The 11002-nt window shown below is 49.4% G+C and overlaps 1 protein-coding gene across 1 annotated transcript; it reads right to left on the reverse strand.

The window, feature by feature from the left end:
* Positions 1-7293: 7293 nt before the first annotated feature.
* On the reverse strand, positions 7294-7887 carry LOC120642954 (leucine-rich repeat extensin-like protein 5). The gene has a single exon (XM_039919512.1). The coding sequence runs from the start codon at positions 7885-7887 to the stop codon at positions 7294-7296; it is 594 nt and encodes a 197-aa protein (XP_039775446.1).
* Between the last annotated feature and the right edge of the window lie 3115 nt (positions 7888-11002).

Raw genomic sequence — 11002 nt, forward strand, 5'->3', positions numbered from 1 at the left:
ACCAGCACACGTATGAAACATGTGGGCTATTCTAAGGACTACCAGAATGCTTACCTTGCTTACCTCAGCGTAGGTGTGTCGTTACAAAATAGGAGTTGTGCACAAAAGTAAGGTTTAACGATAAGTAAATGCTGGAAGTGCTGGAATGAATAGATACTTAGATGCCTCCTATCTTATAACACATAATTAGGGCATACGAACTATCTATCCTATTCCTTAGCGCATCTAGCATCAACTTTTCGAAAAAACCCAAAAAGTTTGCAGTTAAGTACTCAAGTAATCACCCCCCAATGCAATTAGCTCTGATGCCAGCTGTCACAGAACAGTCCAAATAATACCGATCAAGTGCACTAATCAACCATTTGAACTTAATGCTTCGCTAATGTACTTCACCAGTACACCCAGACTGCCTGCTATAACCAGGATCGATTACACGGGAACTCTCGCCAAAAAACGAGCACAGGTGATTACCAGCAACAAAAATTTTCAAACTTAACTTACAACCAGAGTTAAACAAAAGTCTTCAAAATTAATTTACAATAAAGTTTCACAAGCCAGGGTTACATTTCGAATACAGATTTCAAATGCAGCGAAAAACACAAACAGATTGAAACAAGCTTCAAAATGCAGTACGGTAGATAACGTCGATGACAAAGAAGAGCTTCACATCTTGCCCACTGATGTGAGGCTCACCTGCCTGCACTTCACGGAGAAGGCGGAACCCACTCGACCATCCAACCTGGAGGAAGAGGCTGACCAATCCAGGACACACCGATCTCTTCGAAGTCTTCCGAAAAACAGCCTGCTCAGAAGGGTTACAACCAAACCCTGAGTACTCTAATACTCAGCAAGGCTTACCCGTCTATGGGTATACTTAGCCCATTATTTAGACATGCATAGCTCTTTGGCTCTGGGTTATTTTGCTGAAAAGCTACTAATACTGGATCCTTACTTTCAATATTTTAGCTCCAATTGTGTTGATAGCTAGAAACTAGGTTTGCCTAGTTCTCTAGAGCATTCATGGTTAATCATATTATCTTTTCAAGAACAACAACATAAAACCATCTTTTCTCTTTCTGTCCTTTCAATCCTTACTACGATGCGACGCATTGACCAAGGCTCTCATATCCGCGAGTCACGGCGAATTGATCCGATTTAACCTTGCAAGGTGGACCTAACTCACACGACATGTGAAAACCCCGTCGGGCCACACACGTCAACTATTGCCATAATTACCCCGAAGTCTGAATCAAGCCCGCAAACACCCGGATGATGAGCCCCGCACGTGCGAACACCCGGTGAACCCGTGGGCCACTTCACCATCCGTCAACCCTACCCAGCACCGCAAGTCGAGACTCAGATTCCGACGCAATTAAGGTAATGAGCTTACCGGTTTCGACTACCTCCTACTTCCGGCATGTGGTTAGTACTGTTCAATCCTCAGTCAAAGGGCCAACAACGGAACGGTCCTCAATTGACACAGGCGGAGACTCAACTTTCTTTACTCAATAATCATGTCCAACTTTCCCTCCGCCCGGTCTCCAATTTCCTTCTCATTGCATTATTTCTCAAAACACTGCCTGAAGTAACAACCCTATATCTCGCGGGTGACAGGGAATCACCCGTCTTCTACCGAGTTTACTTAAGCATAGCGGTGCTAGCGATAACTACACTAGTAAGGACACTGGGTATTCTAGATTATGCATCTATGGTTCCAATCAATTCCTTGAACGTAAATGCACAATACTTTAAATATAACATGGAGTAATTAAAATAAGGGATATGCTTCGGGGCTTTCCTTGCAGGTCAGCAGGGTTAGTGGCTTCTTCGGGAGCTTGATCAACGACTTCTCCTGGTTGCGGTTCTCCTGTGGAAGGCTCCTGGACCGGCTTGGCAATTAGCTCGTAGGCGACTTCGGTTTCCACGTCTATACGATTAAAATATGCCATGCATGAGACTCATGAAATGATGCAAAGCAATGCAGTAAACATACAAGAATGCATGGATAAAAATGGAGAGCAACAGCCCTAACTATGGTTCAAAACGGATGGTTCAGCGCTGAGACAGATTCCTGGTTCAAAAGTCTTTTAGCCTGAAGTGTTTCCTATCAAGAAAAAGTTACTAAACTCGCTTCGAAGGATTAAACACAACCCTAGAACAACATGGATCAAATTATCTAGGGGCTTGTTTTGTTGCAAAAACACATGCATGCATGAAAGAATTAAATACAACAGAAACAAAAGAAAAGATTAGCTAGGAGCCAAGTAAAAGCAAGGACTTGACTTGCAGATATAACCTAGCAACAAAAAATTTATCAAAATAACAAGATTTTGATAAAGCATGCCACATAAATTTTCCAATATTTACTGACGATCGACAGTATTTAATTTAACCCTAGAAAAGGAATTAAACACTATAGATTCACACACATGCACATAGGTTATGCACCTGAAACTTTTTCAGTGGACTACACATGCAAAGAGTAAGCTACCATAAAATGTTTAGGATTTTTAGACAAACAGAACAACCTATACAAAATAAATTATCTTAAACACAAACCATAAATTTAGCAGGGGCAAAATTGACATTTACCATGCACAAATATTTTTCTACTGAAGATCCTGATTTTATCAACCTAACAAAATTTAGTTTACATTTTTAGGATTTTTCTGCATTTTTCGAGGAATTATCAAACTCTCAGCCAAAACAACAAATAAAGAAAAACATTAAAGAGGGGGGCTGACAGCCGGGCCCCTCATGCCAGTGAGCGCCGGCCCAGCCCCAGCCCTCCCCTGCTTTGCTGTTCGCGCACGCTAGGGCCGGCGCGCGGCCTGGCGCGGCGGTGGCGGCGGCACTGCCGGCGGCGGCGGCCGGCCAGCGATGCGGCCTGGCCGGACCGCGGCCAGAGCGGCTCGGCGGAGCGGAGCGCGCGCGGGGCAGGGCACAAGGGCGCGTGGGGCAGCTCGGGACGGTGCGGCTGTGCAGCGGCCCAGGCGGCTGCGAAGCGGGGTGGCGCGGCGCTGGGCCGCGTGAGCGCGGCCCGCGATGGCAGCGGCGATGTGCGGGCCGGCCGGCGGCGGCATGGCCACGTTCCGGCGGCGCCCGCGCAGGAAGATGAGGGGAACGGGGTCGGGAAGCTCGAGAGCGGTGCGAGGAAGCTCACCGCGTGATCAATTTGGATGGAGGAGGGCCGAGAGAGGAAGATCGACGGTGAGGCGGAGCTTCGGCGCGAAGCGGTAATGGCGGCCGGTGGCACAGGGGCCGATTCGGCCCGGTATTGGCTCGAACAGGCAAGGGATGAGGCAGAGGAGGTAGAGGGTGAGGTTGTGCGGCTCTGGGCACGGCGAATCGAGGCACGACGGCGAGGATGGCCGGCGTGGACGCCGGCGGTGCCACTGAGCTCGAGCTCGGCTCGGTGTGAGTGCGAGGAAGGAAGGGAATGGCGAAAACGGACACGACTCCGTGCTCGGGATAAGGAAGCGCAGCGCGGAGGGCGAGGTTCGCCGGCGCGGCGACGCGTGGAATCACCAGCGATGACGCGGGGTCGCGGTATGGGCGCGCGTACGACTTCACTGGAGAACACAGTGACCGAGTGGGACTCGTTTGAATTGATTTTTACCAAAGTTTGACCACCCAAAACTCCAATTTTCACATTGGCACTCGAAATTTGGTCAAAATAAAAGTTGTAGAGGACAAGATGAGCTACAACTTTGTTTTTGGGCACAACTTGATATGATGCCCGAATCATGGAGAAAAATGCGCTCGAACTCGGCTAAACCGATGTTTACCGCGCGAACTCGATCAACGCTAATGACCGTGATTAACCCTGATTAGCGATTAAGCACGATATTAACGTCAAAACTAACACCGGAGTGTTACAATGATGGCTATGTTCGGCGTGATCGCACAGCTATACTCTCACTCCGGACTAGCCCCGCAGCAACCAGGTCTTCAGGGTATGGGAGCACCTACACTTACAGTCACTCCAGCTCCAGCCTGTACAGTAGCTCCAGCTTCTTCGACGACACCAGAGACCACATTCTCGTTGTCCGCACTTCTTGGGTCTACCAGTCGTCAGATCTTCTCGCCACTGCTAGCGACTACGCTTTTTCAGGACTCACCGTCAGCGGTTCAGTCAGTCGCCCTCCCCATCGTACCACAGGCACCACTTTCAGGGGGAGGAGCAGGAGAGGAGTCCCTACCACCGCAGTTGCCGCAGCTAGCAGCATCAGCAGTCACGACTTTAGATGCTGACACCTCTTTTGCTGACCCGATTACGACTTCTACGGATCCTCTCCCAGGCAGTGCCAGCACGAGAGCCTCCACGACAGCTACACCTCCAGTCAGCTCGGACCCACAGCTCCCGTTCATCACCGACGATTCTCCGTCCGACGACAACGACGATGACCTGGACCGCTTCCTCGCCGTGCCGCGACAGCAGAACCCGTAGCTCGCCTTTTTGGTGCTTTGATGCCAAAGGGGGAGAGAGTTAGGGGAGTCACAGAGGAGTTGGAGTCAGGGGGAGGGTAGAGCTAGCAGAGTGATCGTAGATGCCAGGACTTGATTGTTGTATCTTTATTAGCTTCTAGTTCATGGACATGTATATTTGACTCTTGTGCGTGTTGCTCTTTTATGACATGTCTATGGATACTGTTCGAGCCTTCGTGCTCTTTGTGTGTTTCTTTTCGCGCGTTAATCTTTCTTGCTTTACTCGTTTAAGTTATTGTTTGTGTTGTCATCAATCACCAAAAAGGGGGAGATTGAAAGCATCTAGGCCCTCTAGGTATGTTTCAGTGATTAATGACAACCATTATTGTGACTAATGAGTTTGTGCAGCTTAATGAAATCTTATCGCTCATTGGATTATATGTTAAAGAGGCCCCTAAATTTCATCATTCAAAAAGGCGATCTTGGTATTCAACTCAAGTATATAACAAGACTAAGGATCTTTCTAGTCCTAAGTGTCGCAAGGTTGAGAAGGACACTTAAGTTAGTATAGGTTTTATAGTTTTGTAGAGATCGCACTATTAAGAGGGGTTAAGGCCAAGTAACTTGAGCATGGACATGGTCAATCAAAAAATGGATGCACACATTGGTCACTCGGGTTCTTGGAAGCTCAAACAAGTGCTATTCAACTCATATCTCAAGAATATTTGGATTTCATTCAAGATTCAAATCAAAACAGACAAAATCAGGAAAAAGTCTTATCAGCGGTTTAACCGACGACATCAATTTTCTATACATCGGTTAAACGCTGTCACTGAAGCATGGACACTGAGTATACCGGTTAAACCGACGATATTTGAAATTAACGTCGGTGCAGTTGTCCAGAACGTTGGTTTTCTAGAGATTTCTAAGCTTATACTCTCCGGTTAAACCGACGATGGATTTGAGTTAGCGTCGGTGCAGTTGTCCAGAGAGTTGGTTTCTCAGTTGATCAGTGGACAACTACACTCACTGGTTAAACTGATGATACGTCGGTTAAATTGCTCGAGCTGTAACGGTTAGTTTTTCAAATGGGTTGTTTACATTCATCGGTTAAACTGACGATGACTTTTGGAGGGCCGTCGAATTAACCGGCGTTGCGTACGTTTCTGGCAGCTTTTCTCCAACGGCTCTATCCGCGTGAGCTGCCTATATATACCCCTCCAATGGGTCATTTTGAACGCTCTTGACACCAGGCAACACTCATACACTTATTCTATTGTTGAGAGCCACCTTGAGCTTCACATTCCACTCATTTGATCTTTCAATCATCCAAGAAGCAAGGCTAAGGACTTGAGTAGAGAGAAGCTTGTGTGCATCCGTTCTTGGTGTTCGGTTCTTGCTCAAGTGAAGGCCCTAGCTTATTACTCTTGGTGATTGGTGATTAGTAACATGCCTTCGCCTTCACTTGAGCAAGAATCGGTCGCCAAGAATGGATGCACACAAGCTTTTCCTCACTCAAGTCACTAGCCTTGCTTCTTGGATGATTTCTTGAACAATGTGTAAGAATTGAAGCTCAATGTGGCTCTTACCTATAGAATGGGTGTATGAATGCTTCAGAGTGTTAAGAGTATTGAGAATGACCCATTGGAGGGGTATATATAGGCAGAAATCTCAAATAGAGCCGATGGAGAAAAACTGCCAGAAACAGTATGCAACGTCGGTTAATCCGACGGCCCTCCAAAAATCATCGTCGGTTCAACCGATGAATGTAAACTGCCCATTTGAAAACTAGCCATTACAGCTCAGGCAATTTAACCGACGTATCATCGGTTTAACCAGTGAGTGTAGTTGTCCACTGATCAACTGAAAAACCAACTCACTGGACAACTGCACCGACGCTAACTCAAATCCATCGTCGGTTTAACCGGTGAGTGTAAACCTGAAAACCCCTGAAAAGCCGACTCTCTGGACAACGGAACCAACGTTAATTTTAAACATCGTCGGTTAATCCGGTGAATGTTGTGTCCAGACTCCAGTAACTGCGTTTAACCGACGTATAAAAAATTGATGTCGTCGGTTAAATCGGTGATAAGACTTTTTCTTGATTTTCCTTTTTTTGATTTGAGTCTTAAATGAAATCCAAATATTCTTGAGGTATGAGTTGAATACCACTTATTTGAACTTCTAAGAACCTGAGTGACCAATGTGTGCATCCATTTTTGAAAGACCATGTCACATGCTCAAGTTACTTGACTTAGACCCCTCTTAATAGTGCGATCTCTATAAAACTATAAAACATATACTAACCTAAGTGTCCTTCTCCTCCTTATGACACTTAGGACTAGAAAGATCCTTAGTCTTGAGATTTATATGAAATTCAATACCTAGATCGCCTTTTTGAGTGATGGAAATTGAGGGTCTTTATAACCACATGATCCAATGAGTGATATGATTTCCTTAAGCTGCACAAACTCATTAGTCACATTAATGGTTGTCATTAATCACCAAAACATACCTTGAGGCCCTAGATGCTTTCAATCTCCCCTTTTTGGTGATTGATGACAACACAAATATTATCTTTAATGAGAGAGCGAGAAAGTAAACGCTAAAAAAACTCAAGCTAACTCGAAAAAGACCCAAAGAGCTCAACGGCTCGAATGAAACCCATAGATATGTCTCAAAACACAGCATACGCAAGAGTCAAATGTACATATCCATGAACTAACATCAAATGAGATATAAAACATCAAAGTCCTGCAACTACGAGCTCTCTCTAGCTCTACCCTCCCCCTAACTGACTGACTCCCAAGCTCCTAAGCTCCCCTAAGTCTCCCTCTTTGGCATCAAAGCACCAAATAGGTGAGTCTAGGGGCCCTGCTGACGAGGCACGGCCACAAACTGGTCCGGGTTGTCATCATCATCATCATCGTTTGATGGTGAGCCCTTTGTAACTGACGGGAGTGGAGGATCCGAGCTGACTGGTGGTGTCGCGGTGGTAGAAGCTGTGGTAGAAGCTCGAGTGCTGGCACTACCGGGCAGAGGGTCCGTCGAAGTCACCGTCGGGTCAGCTGAGGTGGTGTCTGCCTCTGAAGTAGTCACCGCTGATGCTGCCGGCTGCATGGACTGAGGAAGTAAGGACACCTCTGCTCCTCCCCCTGAAGGTGCTGCCTGTGGTGCGCTGGGGAGTGCGACTGACTGTACAACTGTCGGAGTGTCGTGGAACAGAGTCGTCGCAGGCATCGGTGAGTAGATCGGACGACCAGCAGACCCAAGTAGATCAGACATCGAGAAGATGGTCTCTGGCGTCGCTGAAGAGGCAGCCTGAGTCGGGATTGGAGCTGGAGCTGGTGTAACTGCAAGTGGTGCGGCTCCTCCCTGAAGTCCTGGCTGCTGGGGAGCTATGCCGGTGTGAGAGTAAAGCTTTGAGATCTGCTGCTGCATCATCCCGAACATAGCCATCATCCCCTGGTGCATCTGCTGGAACTGGGCATCTAAGCGCTGTGTCACTCGATCCAGCAGAGCAACAAACCTCTCCTCTGTAGCTGCTCGCTCTCTGGCAGCCTCCTGCTGGATAGCAAGGAGCTGGGCCTCGTGGGCTCTCCTGGTCTCCTCCTATGCGAGCCTGTCCTCTCTCTGCTGAATAACTATCTGCTGTAGAAGGGAGGTCAGCTCGGAGGGTTGTGTCACCTGTGACTCTGAAACTGTGGCTGCTGCTGGTGACGGTGGACGCTCTGGCTGCCCTGACCCTCCTGCCTCATGATCATGAGCTACTAGTGCTGGAGGGAAGTAGTCGTCGTCCTCGAAGGAGTCTGAATCAATCTCAGACCAGTGTATCTCATCTCCTCCGGGGAGCTGGGCCTCTGCCTCTAGGAGTGCCTCGTCCTCCTCGGCCACTCGGGCCTGATCCTCTGCTGGCAGCTGCGCCATGGCGGCTCTGTCGGCCTGCCTGCCCCTCCTCCGGTCCTGAGGTGTGGTCAGCCTGTATACCGGGAATCGGGGAGCCTCGTCGTGCCTGTAAGGTGCACTGATGGGGAATCCTCTGCAACAATCATGGAACAGATAAAGCTAATCCAATGAGCATACGAAAACTGATGCACGACCCCCATCCCATCAGTGATAACATCCTCAATCTCTGCCAATATGAAATCAATAATGTCGAATGGCTCGTGTGTGAGGATGTGAAGGAGCAGAAGCTGCTGAAGACCTGTGAAGCCCTCTGGGTAGCCGCTCCTGGGCAGTAGTGTTCTCCTGAGTGCCATATGGACTGTATATGCCTCGACGGTGAGCAGACTAGGCACTCTGGCATAGGAGGCTAGGAATGGCTGGCGGAAGCACTGAGAGATATCCTCGTGACCTGGTGCTATCCCGCCGATCATGGCCCTGCGGGGTGGATCTGAATCCCCGAATACTCGCTCGTGGAGGGAGACATCAACCAAGTCCACACCAAGTATCCCTGCCAGTGTCTCCCTCGACAAATCAAACACCTGCCCCCCGAACATGAAGTGAACTGCTCTGCGCTCTGGGGCGATCCAAGCTGTGGCATAGAAAACTCGGACCCAGTCATCTACGTATCTATTCTGCCCCATCTCAAGTAGCCTGGGCAGACCACTGAACTGAGAGAAGTGTCCTCGGATATCAGCTCCCCCTGCGGCTGTCCTCAGCGAGACCCAGTCCAGGACCCTGTGAGGGAAGATCTTGTAGCCTCGCCTCTGGTAAGTCTCGTAAAAGCTAGCCTGGAGGAGTGTCCAGAACCGGCGGTCAACTCTGCTGTCTCGGCCAACTGGAAACCAGTCCTCCTCTGCCACGCTCCACTAGAGCCTCTTGACTTTCGCCGCATTGGCCTTGGTCAAGTTCTGGAGCAGCACACCTGGCTCCAGACGCACAACAGTGTCCATACGGAACACTGCGCGCTCGGCCGCTAGGGCCTGTGCTCTACAGGCTGCTGCTACTGCTGCTGTCCTGCGAGGCACCTGTGGCTGGTGACCACCTCACATCCTCGGCCCGGTGCGACGCTCGATCACTGGTGGAGACCCTGCTGCTGGGGATGTCTGTCGAGTGTGGCCAGAAGGTCGTGGAGTCGGTGACCCATGAGTGCTCTGCCCCTGAGACTGCTCTGACTGCGCTGCATCTGAATCTGAGCTATCTGACCCTGCAGCTGCCTTAGACGCCGCCCTGATGGCCCTGCCCCCTCTGACTCTGCCCCTGCCTCTGCCTCTGGCTGGCTGCTCTCGAATCCGGAATGGGTGAGCACGGCCTGAACCCTGCTCCTCGGCGGCCTTTGCCACCATCTCGGCCCTCTTGGCCTCTCTCTCGGCTCGGGTCCGCTTGTGAACCGGCTTCTCGACCATGATCTCCTTCCCCTTCCTCTTCTCGCAGCCCATCTCGGCTGGTGGTGGCTAGAACGTGGCGCGGTGAGCTAAGGTGAGCGCGATGCGATGCGAAAACAGCTCGGGCAATCTGTCGAGCAGGTAGTGTGCACGGCGTGGATGGCAATGGAGATTGACGTGCTGGTGCGTGGGAATGAGTGGTGCAGTGTAGGATTGCTAGAGCTTGCTGGCGTGGCCTAACTCTGGCGAGGGTGATGGCGGCGAGCAGTGGCGTGGCGGTGGTGCGCGGGCGGCGCGGAGCGGCGTGGAGCGGCGCGCGGGGGCCAGTTCGTTAGCCCTGACCATGGGATGCTCTCCACAGCAATGTGTATACATACCATGCTAAGCACAACCACCATACACCCAGATCGTGTGATTGGGTCCACCCACAACAACAGTGTAGCAGCTGAACTCTGGAGCAATATGCATGGCTCATGGGCCCAATGTTGTGTAACCTCCTAGTTAGAAAACCATGCTTCGTTTGGCATACAAATCTCATGAAACCCAGCACGTCTCTTGTCTAACCAGAGACTGCACCTGCACACCTCATTGTGAAAACGAGCACGTCTCGGGTTCGCCGTGGGTTGAGACAAACGACATCCTTTCCCCAGCCCAGCAATAGCAGACCTCCTAAATTGTCCCACTCTAGTTGGTCAAACCCTTCTTGAAACGCCTACGGCTGTCTGCGTCTGCTTCCTCGATAACTACTTTAATTGCAGCAACACGCCGTATTCGCTACCATCATTTCTTGACAATATGTTAACAGCTATTTAGTAAATACACCATGTAAATTTCTTCTTAATGCAATACATTCTCACATGTGTTTTTTTCTGAAGAGTACGCTGATAGTTTTGATTCGGAACCAATGCTGGTTAGCTGGCAAAGCATGATGATGTGCATGCCAGGAAGACGTTGACTCTGAGGGTAGCATAGCTATAGTGAGATCAGCATAGCTATAGTGAGATCAGCATAGCGTTAGTGAAACCACCAAATGTATCGGCCTTCTTATGTGCAAGCGGTTCTCTCAGAAATGGGGCAGGAAGCACAACCGACCGCAGGCCAGACCAACAAGGTGTTCAGCAGCACCCTACACTAGGTGCTCTGTGGTTTATGTGAGACCATGTTCAATGGAACCTAATTCCATCTAGTTGAGACCAGGAACTTCAAAAGAAGAAATGATGGAACAGAACATGGCAAATGCCTAAAAA

This window comes from Panicum virgatum, chromosome 7K (genome assembly GCF_016808335.1).
Source record: "Panicum virgatum strain AP13 chromosome 7K, P.virgatum_v5, whole genome shotgun sequence".
Taxonomy (NCBI): domain Eukaryota; kingdom Viridiplantae; phylum Streptophyta; class Magnoliopsida; order Poales; family Poaceae; genus Panicum; species Panicum virgatum.